Below are 27,655 nucleotides of genomic sequence, written 5' to 3'. Positions count from 1 at the left end.
GCACTGGGTGCACTTCTTGAAGCCGCTGGAAGGCTTCGATGTCATGGGCGGAAAAATCACGCCGGCGAAATCAAAAGCCGAAATGGCGAAATGGAAGCACCAAAAATTTAGAGGGAGAAAAAATCTCGACCGAGGCCGAAAAGAGGCCTACCCCGACGACGAAAGAAAACTTACCGGGGCAAAAAGCTGGAAGTACGGGGAGGATTGACACGAAACCCGGTCGAAGGGTTTCCGGAGCACTTCCCGACTAACAAAGCTTTCCCGAAGGAAAAAAACACGCTCAAACAGAATTTGGACGCGCGAGGTCGACTTTCCGGGGCTCGACACGGCGAAAACACGACCGTACCGAGTGCGGACAAAAGAAGACTGGCCGGCTCGAGCCGGTTTCGGGCGGGAAGACGGCCGCGCATGCGCGGTGCGCGCGGGCGCGCGAGGGCTAGCAAAGGACTTTGCTAGTGAAGATTCCGATTGGAGGGGCTGCCGTGGACGTCACCCATCAGTGAGAACAAGCAGCCTGCTTGTCCTCGGAGAATTAAAATTACAGAAAGATTTACCCCTGCTTTTACAAAGCCACGCAGTAATGCCAACACAGCCCATTCACTTTGAATGGGCTGTCGGAATTACATGTGGCTCTGTAAAAGGGAGGGTGGGGGGTTAATAACTTTTTGAAATTAAACTTATTAAAAATTGATTTAAGGTGTCATTTAAAATGGGATACTATTAAGTATAGCAGGACTGAATAAAAGAAGATATTAGATTAATATATTTATGGTTGGTTTAGTGCTGTGGAGCATGAATTAAAATGTTTGCTAATTAATGTTTTCTTTTAAAGTCTATGTTTTATTTGAATCTACCTAGAACTCTGTGGTAAGTGAAATAAGTTTTCAAAGTACATAGTATACAGCTTCTGGAATTAACTTTCAAGTACTGGCATCCGTTATATTATTTCTACCCAAAAGAAACTTAAACATGGCAGGGCCTTTAATTTGCAGTTCTGCTGCTGCCATGCAATACACTAAGTAGTTCAAACTGGTTTGCATTCATATATTCAGAACTTTCCCAGAAACTGCACAGCATGTTAGTACTGTGGGAAGAAAATCCTTAAATAACCTGCCAAGCCTACAGTTTGCCTTTCATATCAAAAGTAAAGTTTCAATCATAGGTCTTAACTTCAAAGTAACTAACTACCCTAATTTCACGTGGTCTTGAGTCACCACATTTTCATATGCCTATCTAGTGTTAAATAAAAAGAAGAAGAAGGTGTTCATAAATTCTTGCTGAGTTCCAATTACAAATCTGCAGAACATGGCTAAATTTTTGGCAATCATTGTGACCCCCATGCCCAGAAGGGCAGAACCTATATATGAGCAAAGTAAAATGTTTATAAGATCAGAAAGCTCTTTAGTTTAACTTTCACTCTCCCCACCCTTTTACAATGCCACACGGAAATGCAAACACAGCCCATTTTGGGCTGTGTCGGCATGACCGCACCAACAGCCGCTAGCATGGCTTTGTAAAAAAAAAAAAAAAAAAAGGGGGGGGTGTTGTATGTATCCATGAAAAATGTACTCCATTACTGACCCAGCTTACCCAGCTGTTCTAATAATAAGACTGTTCCTTCTCTCGTTTCCTTTTATAGAGCCTGTCTGCAGTCGAGTGTGGACGCTTGAGTGGTTTAGCACAGTTTACGGGCAGTACTATTTCTTCACCTACAGGAAAAGGTGTGACCACCTTCAGCAGAAATTTAGAATGAATATATACTACTACGTTAACAAATGAAACTGATAGGCAGTTGATCAAAAGCAAACGCTGGCGCTAGAGGCTGCTAGCGCCATACTAGCGCTGGCATTTGCTAGCGCCCCATGATCAGAGCCCTCGAGCTCGTGAAACAACGCGCTCGAGGGCTCTTTGCGCAAGTAGCATGCTAATGCATGCTAAACAGGGCTTAGTGCTTTCATTGCCAATGATCAGCGGTTAGCGTGACAAAATTTGGGTCGCTGGCCGCGGCAAACCCTACGCCAGCTCCGCGCTGGCGTTAGGGTTTGCAGATCATTGGGGAGGAATGGTGAGCCCTGTCCAGCATGCAGTTGCATGCTGGCAGGCCCCCATTCCCCCCCAAAGCAAACCTGCCAACAGGGGGCTGGAGGTCCCCCCACGACGACGACCCCCCCCCCCCCCGGTTCAGGAAGGGCTGGAGATCGGGTGGGTCTACAGCCCCCCCCCCAAACCCCCAGAAAATGGCTGCCGGTCAACCCCCCCCCCCTCCCGGCGGGGGGGGGGGGGGGGCTGGAGGTCTGGCAGACCTCCAGCCCACCCCAACTCCCCCCCCCCCAGCGTTGTCGATTGAATCCCAGCCCCACCCAGCGCATCCCAGGATGCACTGGGAGGGGCTGGGCACCGCTATTTTGCGGCGGCGTCAACCCAAGGAAGAGGAGGGAGGCAGGCTACCTCCCTCCTCCAACGAAGGCATGGGGGCCGTGAGGGGGTTCATTTTTTACGCTGGACCACCAGGGATTCAGTCGACAACGCTGGGGGGGGGGGATTTGGGGTGGGCTGGAGGTCCGCCGGACCCCCAGCCCCCCCTCCCATTGCTCGCCGGGAGGGGGGGGTTTGGCCGGCGGCCACTGGACCACCAGGGACCATTTTCCGGGGGTTTGGGGGGGCTGGAGACCCACCGGATATCCAGCCCTCCCTGAACCTCGGGGGGGGGGGGGTCGTCGGGGAGGGTATGTGGGGATCGTTGGGGGGACCGGAAGTCCGCTGGAACTCCAGCCCCCGTTGCTCAGGGCAGTGGTAGTCAGGGCCTGGTGGTCCCATGGACCACCTGTGTTTGACAGGTTTGGGCTTTTGACAGCCCAGACCTATCAAACAAGTGCGGGAGTGATGGGAACAAGATGTGTGGTACAGAGTCAACTGGGATAATTTGATGGTTTACTAAACTCAAGGCAAGTTCTTTGTATAGTCAAGCAAGAGATAAGGAACTGATCTAAGTTACAGTGCGTGTAGCAAGCTAGACCAGGTGCAAAATGAGTGTATAGACAATGACCTTATATACTAAAGGCTTGGGAGATGAGCCAGACTTTCACCTGCTTCCTGAAGTCGAGGTAGTCTCGAGTTACATGTAGCCCCTCTGGGAGTAACTTTCAGAGCATGGGGACTACTTCTGAGAAGGCTCACTGGCTGGTAACAAATCGTACAATTTCTTTTGACATCAGATAGTGATGATCCTTGAGAGGACCTTAGAGGTCTCAAAGATGTGTAAAGAACTAACTTATTCTTAGAGTACTCTGGCACATTTTGCCTAAGAACCTTGAAAATCAAATAGAGTTTTAAATTTAGCCCTGTAAGATACTGGTAGTAAGTGTATCTTTCGCAGAAAGGGTGTGATGTGGTCACGCCACGTACAGCCTTCTATCAGTCATGCTGCAGCATTCTAAATTAGTTGGAGCTGGTACAAACTCTTTTTGGTTTGGCCAGTGTACAGGGCATTACCGTAGTCTAGTCGTTATGCTATCATGGCCTGGACCACTGTGGTCAGACTCGTCTTTTCAATATATGGAGACAGATTTCATAGCTGTCGTAGGTGATAGAAACAATTTTTGAAGGTTGCTTGAATTTGTGGGATCAGAGTTAGTGATGAGTCTAGCATTATCCCAAGATTCTAGGGGAAGTTTATACTTCTCAAAAGGTATTTTGAAGTTGGGTATTTGCCCATTTGTGTTTGGTATCTAGAGAATCTCTGTTTTATTTGGTTTCAGGCAAAGTTTGCTGTCTGCCCATTCCTGAATTGTGGATAGGCAGTCAGATTACTCAGAACTGTGGGTAGATCTGGTTCAATGGGTATGAGTAGTTGCAAGTCATCAGCATAGGTGTAGAATTTTGTGTCCACTTACCAAAGCAGCTCACCCAGAGGCTTGAGGTAGATATTGAATAAAATGGGAGACAGTATGGATCCCTCTGGTACCTCACAGTTCAGTGATCAAGGTAATGATGTGCTGTTGCTGAACAGTACTGATTGCTGTCTATCTGACAAATAGGATTTGAACCACTGATACCTGTTTCTGCCAGTTTTGTAAGCATAAGGGTAAAATTATGTCTTACCTGATAATTTTCTTTCCTTTAGTCGCAGCAGATGAATCCAGTAACTGGTGGGTTGTATCCGCCTACCATCAGTTGGAGATAGGGAACACTGAACAGAAAGCTGTGACCCTGAACATCCAGCTCCTTATCACTTCAGTATAGGTCGCATCCCCAAAGCAAAAGATAAGGATAAAGTATTGAAACAAGAACATTCCTCACAACCATGTGGCAACAGCCGAACACAACTTGAAATTGCAAAAAAAATAAAGGTCACTTCTGTAACACTTTCTTTCTCTCTTTCTTTCTTTCTCTTCCTTTTATTTTATTTTTAATCTCCTAGTCGAAGAAGGAAATGTGCGGCTACAACAATACAGGGCAGAGATCTTGGATTCATCTGCTGTGACTAAAGGAAAGAAAATTATCAGGTAAGATAAATTTACCTTCCTTAGCCTCATCAGCAGATGAATCCAGGAACTGGTGGGATGTATCAAAGCAACCTCCTAAATAGGGTGGGAAGCCACCACTCCCTGAGAGAGCACTGTCTCTCCAAAATGTGCATCCACCCACGCCGAAACATCAAATCTATAGTGTTTAATAAAGGAATGTCGAGAAGCCGAAGTGGCTGCTCGACAAATGTCGTCCAAAGAAGATACCCGTTTCAGCTCAAGAGGTAGCTTGCATGCGAGTCGAATGGGCACGCAAGCCATCAGGAAGAATCCGACCCTTCACAAGGTATGCCGAAACAATGGCTTCTTTAAGCCACAACGCAATGGTCGCTTTGGAGGCAGCAAAACCTCATCTAGGACCTGACAAAAAGCCAAAAAGATGGCCCAAACACCTGAAATCATTTGTCATCTGAAGACAGTGGAGGAGAGATGACGAACATCCAACAGTCTTAGAAGAGAAAAATTCTGCGAAAAATCCAACCTCCGGAAGGAAGGTAGAAAAAGTGATTGATTCAAATGAAAAGCTGATATGACTTCAGGCAAAAAAGACAGAACAGTCTGCAGCATAACAACAAAATCTGAAAATTGAAGAAAAGGTTCCCGACATGGCAGTGCCTGCAGTTCAGAAACCCAACGTGCAGAGGCAATGGCTACCAAAAACACCGTCGTCAGAGTAACATCTTTATCAGAGGCCAATCGCAAAGATTCAAACAGCAGACCCTGTAACGCACTGAGCATAAGATTCAACTTCCTCGAAAGGCACGGACGACATGGTGAAGAGCGCCTTTCAAAAACCGAGCCACATCAGAGTGAGCTACAAGAGAAGGTCCTGACACCTGACCATGAAAACAGGCAAGGGCCGCGATTTGAATCCAGAGGGGATTATATGTCAAACCCTTCTGCCACCCTTCTTGCAGAAATGCCAAAATCTGGGAAATAGACGCCTCAAAAAGAAGACCAAGCACGATCCGCACACCACGCCTCAAACGTGCGCCACACTCTGGCATAAGTGGTAGTAGTGGAACGTTTCCACGCTCGAAGCAAAGTGGAAATGACTGAATCAGCAATAGCCCTCCTTCCTCAGTCTTGCCCTCTCAAGAGCCAAGCCGTAAGACCAAAGCGGGAGGCGTCCTCCATCTGTACCAGGCCCTGATGGAGAAGTCCGGGAAGAACTGGCAGCCGCAGTGGAGGCTCCAGCAGAAATTGAACTAAATGCACATACCACAGAAGATGTGGCCAATCTGGGGCTACCAATACTACTGGACCACGATGAAGTCTGATCCGACGCAGAAGACGCCTGATTAGTGGACACGGTGGGAAGATGTAGAGGAGGCTGCCTTCTGGCTAGGCCTGTAACAGAATGTCCAGCCCCTAAGAGTCGACCTCTTTTCTTCTGCTGAAGAACTTGGGAACTTTGGCATTCTTTTTGGTTGCCATCAGATCCATCACGGGTGAGCCGAACCTTTGGCAGATCAGATGAAATGCTTCCGTCGCAAGTTCACACTCCACCACATCCACGAGATGACGACTGAGAAAATCCACTTGAATAGTGTCCTGGCCCACAATGTGAGCCGCTGACAGACAGAGATGATGAGACTCCGCCCATCGGAGCAGGCTGGTGGCCTCTGTGGCCAGTGCCACGCTCTGAGTGCCACCCTGGTGGTTGATGTAAGCTACCGCCATAGTGTTTGAGAGAATTCGAACTGCCTGACCTTCCATGAGATCCTGAAAGGATTGGAGGGTAGCGTCACAGCTCTCAACTCCAGCCTGTTGATGGGCCATTTCGCTTCCGTCTCTGACCAACGCTCCTGCGCCATACTGTGGAAACGATGAACTCCCCACCCTGAGACGCTGGCATCCGTGACTACCAGGACCCACTGCAGGGACGCCAGAGGCATTCTCTTCCAAAGATTGGAGACACTCAGCCACCAGGCCATGCTGTCCCTCACTATAGGAAGCCAAGGTAGATGACGTTGATAATCGTGAGACACTGGAGACAATCGAAGCAACAGGGCACACTGGAGAGGACGCATATAAGCTCTTTTGCCCACGGAACCACCTCCAGGGTGGCTGTCATTGACCCAAGAAACTGAACATAATCACAAGCTCGAGGACAGGGAGTCTTTTGACAGAGAATTTGAGAACAAAGCTCGAGTCTCCTGGTTTCTGGCAAGAAGTCACGTCCTTGAGCCGTACATAAGTACATCAGTATTGCCATACTGGGAAAGACCAAAGGTCCATTGAGCCCAGCATCCTGTTTCCAACAGTGGCCAATCCAGGTCACAAATAACTGGCAAGATCCCAAAAATGTACAAAACATTTTATACTGCTTATCCCAGAAATAGTGGATTTTCCCCAGTCCATTTAGTAACGGTCTGTGGACTTTTCCTTTAGGAAGCCATCCAAACCTATTTTAAAGTCCGCTAAGCTAACCGCCTTTACCACATTCTCTGGCAACGAATTCCAGACTTAATTACATGTTGAGTGAAGAAAACGTTTCTCCGATTCGTTTTAAATTTACTACGCTTCATCGCATGCCCCCTAGTCCTAGTATTTTTGGAAAGTGTGAACAGACACTTCACATCTACCCGTTCAACTCCACTAGACCGCTATCATATCTCCCCTCAGCCGCCTTTTCTCTAAGCTGAAGAGCCCTAGCCACTTTAGCCTTTCCTCATAGGGAAGTCATCCCATCCCCTTTATCATTTTCGTCGCCCTTCTCTGCACCTTTTCTAATTCCACTATATCTTTTTTGAGATGTGGCGACCAGAATTGACACAATATTCAAGGTGCGGTCGCACCATGGAGCGATACAAAGGCATTATAACATCCTCATTTTTGTTTTCCATTCCTTTCCTAATAATACCTAACATTCTATTTGCTTTCTTAGCCACAGCAGCACACTGAGCTGAAGGTATCAACGTTATCATCAACGACGACAGCCGTGTCGAACACCACCCCCAGATACTCCAACGACTGGGAAGGAACCAAACAGCACTTGAACAGATTGATCACCCAACCCAGGAACTGCAAAACCCGAGAGGTGGTTGACCGACTCTTGTTCAGAGGCTGCCTAGATCAACCAATCGTTGAGAAATGGGTGAATTTGATCCCTCTTTTCATACAAAAGCCGCGGCGACTACCATGACTTTGGAAAAGGTGAGGGGCCGTAGCAAGCTCAAAGGGCAGCACGCAAAACTGAAAATGACAGCCTAGCACGGCAAACCAAAGGAACAGCTGATGAGGCCAAATGGGGATATGTAAGTACGCCTCTTTCAAATCCAGAGCCGAGAGAAACTCTCCCGGCTGGACAGACGCAATCACTGACCGAACGGTTTCCATGTGGAAATGGCACACCTGAAGACACTCGTTCACATTCCTGAGATCGAGAATAGGCCTCAAAGAACCCTCTTTTTGAGAAATCACAAAATAAATTGAATAACGCCCGATGTACACCTCAGTCTGCGGTACTGGGACCACCGCCCCAATATCCAACAATGTCTGCAACGTGGCTTCTACTGCTACTCTTCTGGCTTTTGTGGCACATCGAGATTCCAAAAAGAAGTCTGCGACGGGCAAAGCAAATTCTAGTCTGTAGCCGTCTCTGATGAGATCTCTAAGACTCACTGGCCTGAAGTAACCTTGGTCCACTCTTCGTAAAATAGGGTCAGCCGACCTCCAATGGAAAGAACCGAAGAGAGGACCTACGCCCCATCATTGTGTAGATCGTCCCTGAGCTTGAGGTCTGGCTGCAGCTCCCAACGTCTGCTTGTCATTCCAAAAGGAAGACCTCTGCTGGAATCTAAAACGTTCAAAAGAACGAACTACGACCAGGGCGATAGCGATGAGAGTAACGGAAACGAGGTTTTGAAGAAACAGACCTCGCGTTAGGCCTGGGCTTGTCTTCCGGGAGCCTCTGGGACTTCGAATCTACCAAATCTTTCACAATTTTTTCAAGAACCTCGCTGAAAAGAAGCTTCCCCCTAAAGGGAAGTCTGGTAAGGCGCTGCTTAGTAGCCTAGTGGTTAGTGCAGTGGACTTTGATCCTGGGGAACTGAGTTTGATTCCCACTGCAGCTCCTTGTGACTCTGGGCAAGTCACTTAACCCTCTATTACCTCTGGTACAAAATAAGTACCTGAATATATGCAAACCGCTTTGAATGTAGTTGCAAAAACCTCAGAAAGGTGGTATATCAAGTCCCATTTCCCTTTCCCTTCCCCTATGTCTGCCGACCAGTGGTGCAACCACAACAGATGGCTAGCCGAAATTGCAAAGGCCATCTGCATAGCAGACGCCCTGACCAAATCAAAGAGGGCGTCTGCCAAATAGGCAAAAGCCAACTCCATAGAAGCAACCGCAACCGAGAAAAAAGCAGGATCCTGGTCCTGTTCTGAAACCAGGAAAGACATGCCCTGGCCACATAAGAACTACAGATGGAGGCCTGTAAGGCCAAGGCCGCCACCTCAAAAGAAATTTAATGGAGGCCTCAAGATTCCTATCCTGCATGTCTTTAAGCGCTACTCCTTCTTCCACTGGAAGAATGGTTTTTTTTTGTTACTGAAGTAACTAAAGCATCCACTTTAGATAACGAGAAGGTGTCTAGCGTAGAAGACAACACAGGATAGAGGCAGGCCATAGCCCTAGCCACTTTCAACCCACCCTCAGAGTCAGACCACTGAGCAGAGATCAGTTCTTGAATGGATTCATGCAGTGGGAAGGCCTTAGATGGTTTCCGCGTGCTTGCCATTTTAACACTGACTGAGGTAGAGGCCTGTTCCTCTGGATCTGAAATATTCACAGCTTCCAAGGCTTGGGAAATCAGCGAAGGCAGTTCATCACGATGAAAAAAGGCCATACTGCTGTTGGGTCATTTTGTTCAGCAGGGATAAGTTCAGTCTCCTCCAGGTCCTCCAGCCTAGAAGGACGGCCAGAGTCCCCCAATCCCACCAAAATGGAAGGTGGGGGAGAATGGGGTCCCAAGGACCCTTCCTCAGGTAAAGAAGCTAACCTCCTATGCTTATTAGCAGGATCTTCAGGATGCAATAGAGAACCTAGGTCCCGCTGACTAGGAATTGCCTCGTTGCCCTCTAGCAAAACTGTTGAGGAAGGGGGGGCACAGGAGATCCTCTCTTCCTAGTGGTTAGGGTGGTGGACTTTGGTCCTGGGGAACTGAGTTCGATTCCCACTTCAGGCACAGGCAGCTCCTTGTGACTCTGGGCAAGTCACTTAACCCTCCATTGCCCCAGGTACAAATAAGTACCTGTATACAATATGTAAGCCGCATTGAGCCTGCCATGAGTGGGAAAGCGCAGGGTACAAATGTAACAAAAAGCCAAAAAAAACTCCGGGGAGAAATCTATGCACGACCTAATAGAGGCAGAAGCATCAGAGACTGAACCAGAAGATGCCCTCACACTGCAGGCACCCGAGCCAGCCAATCCAGAAAGCTGGGAAGGTTAGGAGGCAGAAAATGGCGCTGGCTCAACAACCGGCTCAGGCGCGGTTAAACCGACGCACGCAGCACAGTCAGACGCGCAAGAAGAATCCTCCACCGGCTCCAAGGGCCCGTCTGTGCCAGAGTCCATGTCCGAGCACCTCACTAAACAAGCGCCCGCTGCGAAACGAGAGCCTGCAGCAGGAACATCGCTTTACCACTTCCGCCGCGATAGTGCGGTCCACCCCTCCAGAGCCGAACGCTAACGCCACCAAACAGAAAAGTACTCATCAGGGCTCTGAAACAGTTCCTAATGGCAGCGGTATCTCTCTGAAAGAGTCTCACGGCACTCCCGTTCCCTGCAGCTAGAAGCCACTAACTAAAGCGGTTAGAACTCTTAAAAAGGCCCCTTCTCTTTTTTTTTTCTTTTTGCCAGCTGAGAGCTGCAAAGTTGTGAGGAAAGCAGTGGGATTTTTGTGGAGGTTTTTTGCAGCTAGTTAAACCAACTAGGAGCTAAAGAGAGAGCAGAGGAGATAAAGTAGGCCAGGGACCTTACAAACAAGTATGTCCTTAAGGTGGGCACCCTCAGCCACACGCCCCCCCCCCCCCCCCCCAAGCTCTACTGGCACATAAGCCCAGAAGCATCCTCAAGAAGAATCCAGGAGCTGGAGGGAATCCGTCCACCAAATGCTAGAGATATAGTGAAATGGTAAGGAGCTGGGCGTCCAGGGTCACTGCTTTCTCTTCAGTGTTCTCTATCTCCAACTGCTAGAAAGCGGATACAACCCACCAGTTCCTGGATTCATCTGCTGCTGAGGCTAAGGAAATTACGATCCACAGTGTCGAAAGCTGCCAAGAAATCGAGCAACACTAGTATTGAGGCAGATCCCCTATCACAGTTTCTGAGAAGATCATCAAGAAGGGACACAAGAACTGTTTCTGTTCAATACCCACGTCTGAAGCCACAATGACATGGGTCTAGCCAATTACTTTCAATTAGCCAGTCGTTGAGTTGAATGCAGACTGTCCGTTCTATAAGTTTTGCCAGGAAAGGAATGTTAGAGACTGGTCAGTAGTTTTCAAGCTTGTCCTGATCCAGTGAGTTCTTTTTCAATAGGGGGTGCACCACAGCTGTTTTGTTGGCAGCTAACCTTCCATAAGAGAGGAGTTAACAATTTCAGTGGCCCCTTCAATGAGGAATTAAGTCTGAGTAAAGAGTCAACAGTACATCGTGAATATGAGGAGATAACTGTCGTTTTTGTGAGCCCTTGTGCCCAGACGGAGCACAGCAATGTGGTGTGGCAGGGCACTTGCGCTCTGCCTGGCAGCCGAGCAAACCCCAAGGCTTCACCTGAGAAGACCGCCGTTGCCTGACAGTTGAGCCCCCAGGTGCAGGCAGCCAGCAGGACTTCCGTATACTGCAGGGGTCAGACGGCCACAGACATCAGGCAACGGAAGACTGAGCTCAGACAAAAGCTAGAGTTGGGTCAGATATCCAGCAAGGGGAAGTAAGGATCAAACAGTGGTCAGGGTAAGCGGCGGACGAAGGGCAATCAGGATCAGGCAGGACTCAGGGCAAGCCGCTAGCAGAGAGGACTCAAATAGAGATTTGGTCGGGCGATGAGCAGGGAGTAGTCTAGTTCCACGCGGAGGTCAGGTCAGGTAGCAAGCAGAGAGTTGTCGGGTTCCAAGCTGAGGTCAGGTCAGGCAGCAAGCAGAGAATTTGTCAGAATCCCAGCAGAGGTCAGGTCAGGCAGGAAGCGGAGGGTTGTCAGGTTCCAAGCAGAGGGCAGGTCAGGCAGCAAGCAGAGAGTTGTCGGGTTCCAAGCAGAGATCAGGTTAGGCAGCAAGCAGAGAGTAGTCAGGTTTCAAGCAGAGGACAGGTCAGGCAGCACGCAGAGAGTTGTCGGGTTCCAAGCAGAGGTCAGGTCAGGCAACAAGCAGTAAACCAAGTCTCCACCACTCACAAGCGAGGTAGAAGCCGAAGCAAAGTTTGTAGAGAAATGCGTCCCTTAAATAGTCTCTACCATTAGGGAAATGCTAGTCAGCTGGCAAGGAACAGGGAGACCAGAATCAGCTGGAGCAGGACGCACTGACAGGTTGGCCAACAGGAGGAGGCGGAGTCCGTCCAAGAGCAGCCAATCCGGACGTTGGGGCGTGGCTAGAGTTCCCGGGCCATACTCGGAAGAGAAGAGCTACTCCAGGAACGCCGGCGCACCAAAATGGCCGGTGTTCCGAATGACAGCCAGGCAAGAACAGCGCCGGTCCTGCCCCGACGGTCGGAGGAGCCAGTGGGGCAGCGAGGGATGTCGAGGTGTCGAAGCGTCGGCCCAACCAGCATGGCCGACGCTCGCCTTCAGTGCGGCGGGTCCTGGGAGCGGACCGGCAATGAGGATCATCTAACGGGTGAGGGACATGACAGTACCCTCCCCGGAAGCCCCCCTCTCCGTCCCTGTCCCGGCTTAGAGGGATAATGAGAGTGGCATTCTTGGACCAAATCTGGAGCATGTACATTACCAGCAGGTTCCCAGGAATTGTCTTCTGGACCAAAGTGCTTCCAAGATATTAAGCAGAAGAGTCTCCCTCTCTGGAACTTAGAGTCCACAATCTCTTTCACTTCGAACTCAGGGTCTGGTTCAGAATTGGGTATGCTATTCCTGTCTGATTCTGAATGCCACTGGGAGGTCACGTAGGGTTTTAAGAGCGAGACATGGAAGGCATTATGGATACGCAGACTCCTGAGTAGATGGAGGCAATAGGTAACTGATCTTATTCGAGACTGAATAGGGAAGGGACCAATGTATCGTGGAACAAATTTTAGTGACGGCAACCGGAGTCTTAGATATTTAGTACTGAGCCATACTTTCTGGCTCGGTTAGAAGACTGGAGCAGTCTGTCTTCTCTGGTCAGCAAGTGTTTGTACCTGGCTGCTGCCCACTGTAAATGTCCCTGAACCCTCTTCCAAGTCTCCCGGATTTCGATAAGGGTATGCTGGAGCTGTGGAATTGATGGATCTGCAGGAATCGGAGGAGGAAGAGGCAGGTGTCGCCCATATATGGTGAAGATCGGAGGCATCTTGGAGGCAGAGTGAAGACTGTTATTGTAGGCAAACTCTGCCCAGGGAAGTAATAGGGACCAGTTGTCCTGACGGTCGTTAGTGAAGGCTTGCAGAAAGGCCATAAGGGTTTGATTGGTTCTTTCCACCATTCCTTGGTTTGAGGGTGGTATGCAGAGGACAAATGCATAGAGGGGCATAATCGAACAGAAACGCCTATCTCCATGGGCGTTTATCTCCGAGAACGGGTCCGTGAAGGGGCGGACCCAAGCGTATTTTCGAAAAAATTAGACGTCCATGTTTTATTCGCCAAGTTGTGAGCTGGGCGTTTTTGCTTTTCAGCGATAATGGACAATGAAATCGCCCAGCTCAAAAACGAATAAATCCAAGGCATTTGTTCGTGGGAGGGGCCAGGAGTCGTAGTGCACTGGTCCCCCTAACATGCCAGGACACCAACCAGGCACCCTAGGGGGCACTTTTACAAAAACAGAACAAAAGGTAAAAGAGCTCCCAGGTGCATAGCACCCTTCCCTTGTGTGTAGAGCCCCCCAAATCCCCCTCAAAACCCACTGCCCACAAGTCTACACCATTACTATAGCCCTAAGGAGTGAAGGGGGGCACCTACATGTGGGTACAGTGGGTTCGGGGGGGGGGGGGTTGGACGACTAAGCATTAAGCAGCACAATTGTAACAGGTAGGGGGGGGATGGGCCTGGGTCCACCTGCCTGAAGTCCACTGCACCCCCTAACAACTGCTCCAGGGACCTGCATACTGCTGCCAGGGAGGTGGGTATGACATTTGAGGGTCAAAATAAAAAGTTGTGAAACATCATTTTTTGAGGTGGGAGGGGGTTTATGACCACTGGGGGAGTCAGGGGAGGTCATCCCCGATTCCCTCCAGTGGTCATCTGGTCATTTAGGGCACTTTTTGGGGCCTTATTCGTGAAAAAACAGGGTCCAGGAAAAGTGCCCTAAATTCTAGCTAAAAACGCATACTTTTGTCCCATTATCTGTGAAATGCGCCCATCTCTGTTCGGCAGATAACCACGCCCCAGTTCCGCCTTCGCCACACCTCTGACACGCCCCCATCAACTTTGTCCGCATCCGCGACGGAGTGCAGTTGAAAACGTCCAAAATCGGCTTTCGATTATACTGCTTTATTCGTTTTTGTGAGATAAACGCCCATCTCCCGATTTAGGTCTGAACTTGGACGTTTTTCTCGTTCGATTATAAGCTGGATAGTCACCCTGAGTGCTGTACACAGCGCTCTCCAGAATTTAGAGATGAACGATGAACCTCGGTTGCTGACAATACATTCTGGTAGACCATGAAGGCAGAATACAGTATGTGCTGGATGAAATTGGAAGCTAAGGTAGCTGCTGATGGCAAGGTCTTCAGAGGAACAAAATGTGCCATTCGAGAAAACCTGTCTATCACCACCTAAACAACTGTGTGCCCTTGAGAACGAGGGAGGTCAGTGATAAAATCCATGGAGAGTTCCTGCCACGGTTGTGAGGGAATTGGTAGGGGTTGCAAATCTCTCCAAGGTTTACCTGCTGCAGATTTAGTTCGGGCACAGGTGGGGCAGGAGGAGACGAAGTGCAGGATATCCTGTGCCATTCGCGGCCATTGATAATGTCGAGAGATGAGGTGCAGAGTCTTTTGGAATCCAAAATTACCGGCAAAAGTCGAGTGGCGGCCCCATTGGAGCACTTTTTTCCTGGATCAGAGAGGCACAAAGTTCTCAGGGTGGCTGAAGCAGCCAGGATGGGCGGTACACATGCGGGATCCAACATGGCATAAGGTTCTTCGAGGTCCTCAGGTGTCTCAAAAGCCCCTGATAGGGCATCTGCTTGTACATTCTTCTCTGCTGGGCGGAAGATCAACCGAAAATGAAACCTGGCAAAGAAGAGTGACCAGCGGGCTTGTCATGGGTTCAATCTCTTGGCCTCCTGTAGATACAGGAGGTTTTTATGATCTGTGATGACTGTGATTAAATGTGAGGCTCCCTCCAACAAGTACCTCCACTCTTGGAAGGCGAGCTTCAGGGCAAGTAATTCCATGTCCCCGACGGTATAATTTCATTCCGCGGGGGAGAACTTCTGGGAGAAGAAGAAACACGGAAGTCGTTTTCCAGAGGGCGTGATCTGAGATAGCACAGCCCCGGCTCCCAGTGAAGACGCATTGACTTAGGGTTACCATACGTCCGGATTTCCCCGGACATGTCCTCTTTTTGAGGACATGTCCGGGGCGTCCGGGGGGGGTTTTGGCCGCCCGCCCTTTTGTCCGGATTTCTGGACAAGCGGGCGGGTGGCGGCACCATAGGTCTCCCACGATTGACAAGTTAGCAGCTGCTGGGGATGATATCCTGCCTTTTTGAAGTAGCCTGTTGCTTCTTAGTAGAATTGTAAAAATGAAACAGGGTGCGAATGCGATTTGTATTGCGTTTAGAACTTCCACTCGATCTGAGAAAGAAAAAAAAAAGTCCAGGACGCGTCACTGAAAACCGACAAGTACCTACCAATTAGCCACGCACAATAAGTTTTATCCCCGCCCCTCCAAAATCTTGATTGGTTAGCGTCTATAGGACAGTCTACAATTCTAAGCAGTGATTGGTTTTAGTACTCGGCAATCTATAGCTTAGATCCAACCGGTGACAGTGAACGCCTTTTTATGCCACCGGAGCACAATGATTATGTAAATTAAAATGTAGTTGTTGCAGTGCTCGTTCTCAGGTTCTCTATGGAACTGTCCTATCAGTCAGCGGGAAGCAGTAAGTAGCGGGCGGGGAGCAAAGCATTTAGGCTGTGATGTGGGCGATACTGCTTTCGATTCGGGCTTAAATGACAAGAGTGGAATGAATGCAGCAGAATAGAACAGCTAGGGCTAGTGAGGACTGTCTGGTTATGCAACAGGCTCTGACTGACTGCATAGCAGATAAATAGTCAAAATGAGCATGCCACCTCCAGGCCAAAACCCAGACTATCCCAGTAAAATCAGGACATATGGTAATTCTATCACTTAAAGAGTCATGGTGGTTTGTAAGGAAGTAAAGAGAAACCTAAAAGAGTACATGCATTGCTGAGTGATAATGTGTACATTTTCTGTTGATCTTGGCTACCGTAACTAGTCCTGCAGCCTTTGGTCTTGGATTAGCACTGCAAGAATACAGAGGGAGATTCATGGCTAACTATGTCACTGTGGTTCTTAGTGGAACTGGTTTTATTAAGTTTTGCTGGTAGGGATCTAGCCTGCAATTGCACATTCCTGTCAGCAATTATGCGGAACAAGCTCGGAGAAGCAGGGTTTCCTAAAGCTGAGCTTTTAAAGGCAAAATGAAATGTTCTCCTCCCACCCTCAGTTGCTTGATTGCATTCACTAGGTGTAAAGTTTTATGTTGGTATGGCAACTTGTTTGAGCCGTAGCGCATGCGCTCACTGATTGGGCCTGCTGAGTGGGAAAATTTGTTTGGACATGCGCAGGAATTTGTTCCTTATAGTACCAGGCAGAAAATAAGGCGAGGCAAATGAAAAATTGAAGGTGGAAAAAATAAAGATGTACATTTTTTTTTATTTCATAAAAGATTGGCTATGTAGAAAGGGGGTGGGGCGTGAACGGGGCGGGGTGTGTGTGGTGGGGGCGGGGCGTGTGTCCTCTTTTTTGGGGAACAAAAAATGGTAACCCTATATTGACTTCAACAACGAAGGGTTTCGTGACATCCGGACTGCGAAGGATTAGGGGGGACAGAAAGGCTTTTTTCAAAGAGGTGAAGGCCTCATGAGCCTCAGGAGACCAGTTCTTGGCATCCGCGCCCTTTCTGGTAAGGGAGGTCAAGGGCGCGATGATCTGTGAGTAATGTGGGATGAATTGGCGGTAATAAATAGCGAATCCTAGGAAACACTGCAGGGCCTTGAGTCCCCGGGGCAACGGCCAATCCCGGACGGCTTGTAGTTTCCAGGGGTCCATCTGAAGTCCCTCGTGGGAGATAATGTACCCCAGAAAAGGAATAATTCGCTGGTGGAACGCACACTTTTCTAACTTGGCAAACAGGCGATGGTTCCATAACCGTTGAAGCACGGTACGGACATGGTGAACATGCTCTTGCAGAGATGAGGAAAACACCAGGATGTCATCCAAATATACGAGTATAGGAGGTCTTGCAGAATAAAATTAATAAAATCTTGGAAAACCGCAGGGGCATTACAGAGTCCAAAGGGCATCATCAAATATTCAAAGTGACCCTCATGAGTGTTGAAGGCGGTTTTCCATTCATCCCCCTGGTGGATGCGGATCAAGTTGTATGCTCCCCGCAGATCTAGCTTAGTAAAAATTACTGCTACTACTACTACTTATCATTTCTATAGCGCTACTAGACGTACGCAGCGCTGTACACTTGAACATGAAGAGATAATCCCTGCTTGACAGAGCTTACAATCTAATTAGGACAGACAAACAGGACAAACAAGAGATAAGGGAATACTAAGGTGAGGATGATAAAATAAGGGTTCTGGATAAGTGAATAAGGGTTAGGAGTTAAAAGCAGTCGTTTACTAAGTGTCAACCTCTAATCATTTGTATATTTGAGGTGAATTTGAGTACAAGGATCCAGAGATTGAAGCCTGGTGGTGTCTCTTCTTGAACACTTTTCACCCAAGGATTAAGAGAAAAACAAGAGAAGGAAAAAAAATGGTACTCACGGATGGAGGGAAGGGGGGGGATAGTGCCAGGAGAGGGAAGGGGAAGGAAGGCAAGGGAGGAGAGGGAGATGGGAGGAGAAGGAATCAAAGTTATTGGTTGAATGTTTAGGATCAATTAAAAAAAAAAGTAAACTATGGAGCTCATTTTCAAAGAACTTAGGGGGTTGTTTACTAAAGCTTATCTCGAGCTATCTGCAGCAGGGCCCATAGGAATAAAAAAGGCCCTGCTGCAGAAAACTCGAGCTAAGCTTTAGTAACGAACCCCCTTAAACTTACAAAGCTCTATAGGTTACAGGGGCTCATTTTCAAAGCATTTTAGACTTACAAAGTTCCATAGGGAACTTTGCAAGTCTAAGTGCTTTGAAAATATGCCTCCTTGTGTACATGCTAAATTTATTTCAACTGTTTTACATTTGGATCATGCAATTAATCCTGCGACTGAAATATTTGATCGCGGGCAGCCACGTGCTTGCGGCTTTTTGATCGATGGACAGCCCTAATTTCTACCAGTGGCCTGAAAGTGTGCATTAAAGGCCTGCATTATTAAGCTTTCTTTTCCCTTTGACAAGAAATGGGAAAACAATCTTAGGATTTCTTTTACAAAGACGCGTTAACAATTCCTGTGTGCCAAATGAGAGGAAGCCCATTCAATTCCTATGGGCTTCCTCTCATTTGCAGCACGGGAATCACTAGCGTGGCTTTGTAAAAGCAGCCCATAGTAAATAATGCCCTGATGGAGCTGCAATAGACCTCAGAAGAGATCTCTGTTCCCCCCCACCCCCAACACCACCAATGTGACTGGAGAGATGTGTTCAAGTGCTGGCTGCTGAATTCAAATGAATTATACTACATGAGACAAAGCATTAGCTTACCTGCAAATGAAAATGTGAATAGAGAAGAGAATACAAATTTATTGACACATTATGCAACAGAATTTACCTGCAAATGAAAATGTGAATAGAGAACACAAATCCTATATAATAAAACGCACCTCCAACATTCTGAAGCCGAGAAAGTGAAGCCTTCAAGCCTTGAAGCATTCCAGCAACGTTCCGGAACTACGTGTCATCAATTGAGGAGATGGAGCCTTACAGATCGCACGAATGCTTCAAGGCTTCACTTTCTCACACACTCTCACTCACTCTCTGTCTCTCACATACACTCTCTCTCACACACAAACTCTCACATACACTCTCTCTCACACACAGACTCACACACACACTCTCTCTCTGACACAAACACACACACACACTGTCTCTCTCTCTCACTCATTCTCTCTCACATACACACTCCATCTCTCACCCACACACTCTCTCTCAAACATACACACTCCAAGGAAAGGGGGGGCATGGAACTCGAAGGGAAGGGGGGCCAAGAACTCGGAGGAGAGGAGAGAGAGGGAAAGGAGAGGAGAGGGAGGGAAGGGAGGAGGGGGTCATGGAACTCGGAGCCCCACACACACACACTCTCTCTCACACACACTCACATACACATACACTCTGTCTCTCACACACTCTCTCTGACACAAACACACACACACTCTCTCTCTCACTCATTCTCGCACTCACACACACTTTTTCTCTCTCTCTCTCAACCATACACACTCCGACGAAAACCTTGCTAGCGCCCGTTTCATTTGTGTCAGAAACGGGCCTGTTTACTAGTTTATTTATATACTAGTAAAAAAAAGGTCATTTTCTGACACAAATTAAATGGGCGCTAGCAAGGTTTTCCTTGGAGTGTATGTTTGAGAGAGTGTGTGTATGTGAGAGACGGAGTGTGTGTGTGTGTGAGAGAGAGAATGAGAGACAGTGTGTGTATGTATTTATTTCAGAGAGATAGAGAGTGTGTGAGAGACAGAGTGTATGTGTGTGTGAGACAGAGAGAGACTGTGTGTGTGTATGTGTGTGTCTGAGAGAGAGAGAGAGTGTATGTGAGACAGTGTATGTGTGTGTCTGAGAGAGAGAATGTATGTGAGACAGAGTGTATGTGTGTGTGAGAGTGAGAGTATGTGTGAGACACAGAGAAAGAGTGCGTGTGTGTGTGTGTGTGTGTGTGTGTATGAGAGAGAGAGAGTGTATGTGAGAGACAGAGAGTGTGTGTGTGTGGGGGGGGCTCCGTGTTCCATGACCCCCTCCTTCCCTCCCTCTCCTCCCCGCCGAGTTGCAGGCCTCCCCTTCCGTCCGAGGTGCAGGCCCCCCTCCCTCCCTCACCTCTCCTCCCCTCCGAGTTCTTGGCCCCCCCTTCCCTCCAAGTTTCATGCCCCCTCCCTCCCCTGCGAATTCCATGCCCTCCTGTCTTCGGAGTTCCAAACCCCCGTGCGTTTTCCTCGGAGTGTGTATGTTTGAGAGAGAATGTGTATGTGAGTGCCAAGGTGAGGGTGCTCTCCATCCCTCCTTTCTTGCAGTAACATTGGCAGTCCAGGCCCTCTGCAAGACCACAGGGGAGGACAGTGCCTCGGGGGTGGGTGAAGGAAGCTGGGGAAAGACAGGGACCAGCCATTTAACCTAGCGAGCGTCCCCTCCCTCCTTACCGTTAATCTGTACTTGAGCGTGATGCCCTGTAGCGTGTCGCCATTGCCCACCCAGTGCTCCACATAGTGCTTGGTTAGAGGCGCTGTCACACTTGCCGTGCTGCCATATGAGCGCGTTTTGGTGCAGGCCAGGCTCAGCGAGAGTTTGGCCTCCAACTCGGACCCTGAACCTGAGCCACAGCGCGGGAAGACAAGTGCTTTCCTCTGAGGCGACTTCCTGTTTTCAGCATGGCAGGCGGGAGCTTCTGAGGGCGAGAAGTTGTGTCAGAGGGGACAGGGCACTGAAGAAGGAAAGTTGCGGGGCTGGTAGTGGGCGATCCCAGGTATGAGTTTGACGGGACCGGAGGGGAGTTTGAAGGAGAGGTGTTGGATTGCAGGCAGGGAGGAGAGAAGGAGACATGTTGTTTCCAAATATAAGTTTTATCACGCAGCCAATGCATAGTATACAATTATTGCGTATTTTAAGAAGGAGACATGTTGAATTGGGGAGAGTGAAAGAAGAAGGGAGAGACGGCGGACCATGGTGAGGGGAGACTGGTCCTCCTGGTTCCTGAATGGTTTGCCGAATGCGTGTGAAGAGGGGCGCTTGGCGTATGGAGAGTGTGAGGGCAGCCGAATGTGTGAGACTTAGTATTTCTGCTCTTATTTTGGCAGGGTCTGGTGAACCACTTTCTAATTACCTTTTCCACGGCCTTTCTCATCTACTATAATAATTTGCACCTCCAACATTGTGAAGCTGACTGGCAGGAAGTTGAAGCCCGGTTTGTAATGTGTCCGTTGGTGCCTTGTGGTTGAGATGCTTCGCGGTTTCCCAGGCAAAACAGTGACGTCACCAGAAGGCTTCAGACATTATGAACCGGGCTTCAACTTCCTGGCAGTCAGCTTCAGAACGTTGGAGGTGCAAATTATTATAATAGATTATGAAACAAAATTTACCTGCAAATGAAAATAATAATAGAGAAGAGAATACAAATGTATTGATATATTATGCAACAGCATAAAAATGCAAACCTACCTGCAAAACTTGAATTGTCTGTTCTTGATTCAGGGTCATCCTCTAAGCCTTCGTCTTCTCCTAAAAGCACTTTACCTAATAATTATATAGCAAGGAATTTTGTATAATCAGTGCTAAATGAATAATAAACTCTTGAAAGTAAAATTATTAAAGATTCTAAAGAGCAACCAAATAGATATTAGCAAACTTTTAATGGCATTTACAGTTGAGTAGAAAGGTTTAAGCACTCCTGCTTAAATTGTATGTTTCAATGGACTTCTTATGCCAGGGGTTCTTAACCTTTTTTGGTTCCCACACCCCTTTAACTGATTTATGAAACCATCACACCACCTTCTTAAACCATACATCTACTAGTAACTGACAGCTACATAAAGTATGTTGCTGTTAGTCACTGTCAGTGTTATCTGCTAACATGTTGCTAAAGTTACAGTACTACACAGTTATACTACCAAAATCACAATTAAAGCTACAATGTTACATAAATTGTACATAACATTGATGAATAAAATGACTGTTTACAAATGATATACACTAAGAAACGTTTTGTTCATAAGCATGCAACAATAATCAGTAATTTCAGTCTTTAAGTCACTGCCTTTGTCATGAAAACATGATTATGCAACCTGGAGAAGGAATGTGCAATTTAAGAAAAATATAAATATCAATTCAGAGTCAAATTACATCCCTACTGGAAGTAGCTATACTTGGTGGATTTCTCACAGATAAAGAATTGGACTTTTTGAAGGTTCACTTTCCTAGGAATCCTGCCATTTAAATTCTGCCTAAAATTCATAAATCTGTCTTATCACCTCCTGGTAGGCCTATCGTTTCAGTGATAGGCTCACTCCTAAAGCCTTTATCAATTTTCACTGATAAGTTTCTCAGATCATTTGTACCACCTATTCCATCTTATATACAAGATTCATCACATGTTATTCAAATGCTGGAAAATGTGAATGTGAGCGATGATATTTTGTTGGTAACGATGAATATTGAATCACTCTACAACAATTTCCCAAAGTCAGAAGCAGTTGAAATTATTAGAAATACTTTAACAAAAAGAAATAGCAATTTGAGATTACCCACTGAATTTTTTACAGAATTAGTTAGCATTGCATTAAAGAACAACTATTTCTATTTCGAGGGTAGTTATTACAAACAGATTAAGAGCACTGCAATGGATGCCAGTATGGCTCCATCCATTGCAAACCTCTATGTACCCGAATTTGAGAATAAATTTTTAGAAAACCATGCATTTCAGGACTATATTACCTTGTGGCACTGTTACATAGATGATATTGTGATAATTTGGACAGGGAGTAAGAGCCAGCTGATCTCCTTTTATTAAGTGGTTGAATGAAAGGGATCATAAACGCAGATTTCAAATAAATTATGATAGGTCTAAGATACCTTCCTTGGATATTATGATAGTTTACGAGGATGGTAAATTCAGTAAACCCTATGCAGAAAGGAGACCATTGTGAACAAAATGTTACACTATATGAGTTTCCACAGTCAGTCCTTGAAAAAGAACCTACAATTTAGTCAGTTTCTTAGGATCAAACGCATTTGTTCTATAAAAGAAGCATATGACTCTCTGTCATGTATGATAATGCACAGATTTATAGAGAGGGGGTATCCAAGGAAGGTATAGCGAAGATACTTACCTGTAGCAGGTATTCTCCAAGGACAGCAGGCTGATTGTTCTCACGATTGGGTCGATACCCGTGGCGGCCCAGGAGAGTGGCAAAAAATTTTGCAAGCAAAATAAGAATCTTCAAGAACACTCCGGAGCACGGGCAGAGTGCACCACGCATGCGCAAACTACTACTACTACTTAGCATTTCTATAGCGCTGCCAGGGTTACGCAGCGCTGTACAAGTTTAAACATGGGCAAACGGCTTCCCGCCTGCCGCACGAGCGTGTCATCCTCAGTTTAATAAAAAGCAAACTAGAGAACTAGAACTCCAAAGGGAAGGAGAGTGTGTTTGTGAGAACAATCAGCCTGCTGTCCTCAGAGAATACCTGCTACAGGTAAGTATCTTCGCTTTCTCCGAGGACAAGCAGGCTGCTTGTTCTCACGATTGGGGTATCCCTAGCACCCAGGCTCACTGAAAACAATGAACATTGGTCAATTGGGACTCGCAACGGCAAGAACAGAACATAGACTGACCTGAAAAGAAACACAACTAAATGAGAGTGCAGCCTGGAACATAATAAAAACGGGCCTAGGGGGGTGGAGTTGGATTCTAAACCCCGAACAGATTCTGCAGCACTGACTGCCCAAACCGACTGTCAGCATGGCTTTTGTGTGGGGAAATCTTGCCTGACCAATTTACTTCAATTCTTTGAAGGAGTGAACAAACATGTGGACAAAGGGGAGTCGGTTGATATTGTGTATCTGGATTTTCAAAAGGCGTTTGACAAAGTACCTCATGAAAGGCTACAGACGAAATTGGAGGGTCATGGGATAGGAGGAAATGTCCTATTGTGGATTAAAAACTGGTTGAAGGATAGGAAACAGAGAGTGGGGTTAAATGGGCAGTATTCACAATGGAGAAGGGTAGTTAGTGGGGTTCCTCAGGGGTCCGTGCTAGGACCGCTGCTTTTTAATATATTTATAAATGATTTAGAGATGGGAGTAACTAGCGAGGTAATTAAATTTGCTGATGACACAAAGTTATTCAAAGTCGTTAAATCGCGACAGGATTGTGAAAAATTACAAGAGGACCTTACGAGACTGGGAGACTGGGCGGCTAAATGGCAGATGATGGGTAATGTGAGCAAGTGCAAGGTGATGCATGTGGGAAAAAAGAACCCGAATTATAGCTACGTCATGCAAGGTTCCACGTTAGGAGTTACGGACCAAGAAAGGGATCTGGGTGTCGTCGTCGATAACACACTGAAACCTTCTGCTCAGTGTGCTGCTGCGGCTAAGAAAGCGGGATGTGAATATATGCATCCGTTAAGTCCAGAGAGCATACCCAATTGTTTTTCTGAATCACTGGGAGAAGGGTGTCCAGGGAAACCATCCTGAACTTTTCTCTGACTAGAAATTTGCTCAGGGCCCTTAGGTTTAGGATGGGGCACATCCCCCTGAAATCTTCTGCACAAGAAAGTACCTGGAATAGAATCCCTGCCTTTCTTCCCCTGGTGTAACAGGTTCGACTGCATGGGCCTTTAGAAGGGTGTTCCTCTTCAAGTACAGGCCTGTGCCGAGTGCTGAATGAGTGAGCTCTCGGTGGGCAGTTTGGAGGTTTGAGATGCCAACTAAGGGCATATCCGAGACACTATTTGAAGAACCCACCGGTCAGAGGTTATAAGAGGTCACCTTTGGTGAAAACATTTTAGCCTCTCCCCGACCAGCAAGTCATCCGGGATGGACACGTTTCCTGCTGCTATGCTTTCCTGGAGCCAGTCAAAAACTCATCCCTTCCTTTGCCTGGGGAGCAGCAAGGGCCTTAAGCACACACTGTTGACGTGAATGAGCATGCTGGGGCTGAGCCTGAGTAGGCTGGTGAGCCGAAGGATTGTACCTACGTCTAGAATAGTAGTAGAAATCGTTCCTTAGCTTGCCAAAACTCCTCCTAGCTGAGGAGGTGAATGCAGAAGGCGCCTGGCGGGAGAGAAAGGAGGTTGTATCATTATGCTTCTTGATTTGGTTAATGACCTCCTCAACCTTCTCTGCAAAAAGGTTATCCCTCCAAGCAAGGGGCATCCACCAACCACTGCTGAACAGAGTATTCTAAGTCAGAAATATGCAGCCATGAGAGTCTATACATCGCTTTACTTTCAGCAGAGATCCTGGATGCTACATTCAAAGTATCATAAGTGCCCCTGGCCAAGAACTTTCAACACACCTTCTCTGCTGCTTGACTAAATGGCAAAAAGGCTCGGCGTGCTCCAGAGGGAGCACGTCAACCCAGTCTGACAGCTGGCGCACCAAGTTTTGCAAGTAGAAACTTGTGAAGAGCTGGTAGGATCGTATGCGGGAGATGAGCACTGAAGCCTGGTACATCTTCCTCCCAAAAGAATCCACGGTGCTAGCTTCTCTGCCTGACAGCGCCAAGGAATAATCCCTAGTACTCCTGGCTCTTTAGAGAGTGGACACCACCACCATGGAAATGTGAGGCAACCAAGGCCTACCAAAACCAGGCACACTGTTGATCCAACACTCTGTGTCAATCTTCTTGGGAATGAGAGGGAACGACAGAGGGGACTCCCAGTTCCTGATGAGGACTTCCCTGAGTACCTCATGGAGGGGTGTAGTCACAGTCTCCTTAGGAGGAGATGAATAGTCCAGGACCTCAAACATCTTGGCCCTGGACTCATCCTCCACTTCTAAAGGAAATGGAATGGCCTCAGCCATTTCCTTTACAAAAGATGGAAATGAAAGGCTCGCAGGGGGAGACCGTCTCCTTTCAGATGGAGGGGAGGATTCAGAGAGAATCCCAAAAGACTCATCTGAGGAAAAGTATCTGGGATCCTCCTCTGAATCCCATGGAGCGTTCCTCCTCGGTGTTGGCCAGTATCTCCCTATGGGACTGCCAAGACCGAACCTGCCTTGAGCGCAGCATCGAGAAGTTGACTCCCGCCTCAAGTCCAGCGAAGCTTCCTCCACCAATGTTGAAGGAGTGCCAGCTTGGGTGGCAGTCGACACCGGGGCCATAAGCAGAGCCAGAGTCAGAGGCTGCACCACAGGCTGAGGGCTAGGCGGGGAAGCAAAAGGAGGTAGGGTAGGCGCAAGCACCCCTAATACAGATGCATAAGGCCATCCAGCAGCTCTTGAAGCAAGGCCCGGATGCGCTCATCAAGGGCTCACACCGAGAAAAACTGTGGAGCCAGTTGAGCTGCAGGTTGCAACCGCTGGGGTCGACGTGGGAGCGGGATCTCAGCTGCTTGAAGACGGGCGCAGTGGCACCTCCTGTATGGAGTGGGACCTGAATCCTTCAATGCCCCGGAGCTCTCGGCACCATTCATCGAGAGTGACCGATGATGATGCTTCTTGGCCTTCACACCCGAAGCATGTCATCAAGGCTCCTTGGTGCCGCAGAGGACAACATCAAATTCTCAAGTCGCCTCAGGGTCGGGTCAGACGATGGACAGTCCCGGGGGGTCTGCACAGCAGGAGGCCTCGAGTCAAGTGGAGACCCATTCGATGCTTCACTGCTCCCAGTGTCTAAAAGTCTAGAAGCAACCATGCTTACCAATGCTCCCAATGCCGGTGCGATGCTCAATGTCGATGCCAACGCCTCCGACCTCGACGCTGAGGAACCGGACTTGGCTCCAAAAATCTTCTCTCGTCAAGGCTCTCAGGAAAGCAGGGTCCTCTTCTTCATGCAGAGACAGACAATACAGTGAGCAGGGCTTTGGTCGGGCCCAAGGCACTGCAAACACCAAGAATGGGTGTCTTTTCCCAAGATAGTCCGATTGCATCAGGTACAGCGCTTGAAGCCACTGGGAATCTTCGTGGACATGGATGGGAAAACTGCACTGGCTAAATCAAACAACTAAAGGGTGCCTGAAAAAGGAGCAAGGTACGGAGAAAAACAAAGGACCGGCCAAAGTCACAACTTAAAAACGACCTGACAATGAAAAAAAAAAAGAAAACTTAAAAACCAGACAAAACGATTTTAAAAGAAATTAAAGGGTAAAAAAGGGCCCTATAAGAGGAGCCAAAAAGAAAACACAGCCAGAAGGTAACAAAATAGCTCTCAGACCGGACGAGTGAGGAGAGAACAAAAAAACAGCACCTTCTCCTCACGTGGAAAAAACAGAACTGAGGAGACCGCGTTTATGCAGTGGGTGGGAAAGCACTTGTGCACGTGTGGTGGAGCGCAGCTTGCACTCCACAAAGCTCTCTTTTTAGCTTTAGCAAAATGCTGGACCAGGCGACACGAATCAGTATCACCCATTTGTGAGAAGATAGAAGCCTGCTTGTCCTCTGAAAATTTCTCATAATGAAAAACTGGGGGGAGAGGGGGTCCTGAGGCTCAGTCGTGCACTAGGGCTCTTTCCGAAACCTGTATCAAAGACTCAATTCAACTGCTCTTAATAATAACAACACTTTTCCCCACCACTATAGGCTAAGAACTACCAATGCTTTACAGCTAAGCAGGTACCTGAGAAAAAAAAAATCATCTAAGTCCTCTCTCACAGCAGCAAAGAGCAAGAACTGACAGGTTCCATCTGTATCTGTCACCCTGCATATGCTGCTCAACAATGTCAGCTTGGATTCTCAGCCAACATTCATATGCTTATTAAGTCCGGAGAATACTGAAAGTACCATCACATTGAGGTAGGGCCTACAAATTAAGCCTTAGGCCCAGATGCACTAAATTTTAACGACCCTTTAATGACCCTTTAATGAAGAATTTTCGAACCGTGGCATGCAT

The 27,655-nt window shown here is 47.7% G+C and overlaps 1 protein-coding gene across 1 annotated transcript in view; it reads right to left on the bottom strand.

Moving 5' to 3' along the window:
• HTT (huntingtin) overlaps window positions 1-27,655 on the bottom strand; it is a 990,576-nt gene that overhangs the window by 818,811 nt on the left and 144,110 nt on the right. The window contains exon 11 of the mRNA XM_030191138.1: window positions 21,261-21,335. Coding sequence (XP_030046998.1) covers window positions 21,261-21,335 — 75 coding nt within the window. The remainder of the gene's footprint in view (window positions 1-21,260; window positions 21,336-27,655) is intronic.

This window comes from Microcaecilia unicolor, chromosome 2, assembly GCF_901765095.1.
Source record: "Microcaecilia unicolor chromosome 2, aMicUni1.1, whole genome shotgun sequence".
NCBI classification, from domain to species: domain Eukaryota; kingdom Metazoa; phylum Chordata; class Amphibia; order Gymnophiona; family Siphonopidae; genus Microcaecilia; species Microcaecilia unicolor.
This window is presented reverse-complemented; position numbering and strand designations above follow the sequence as displayed.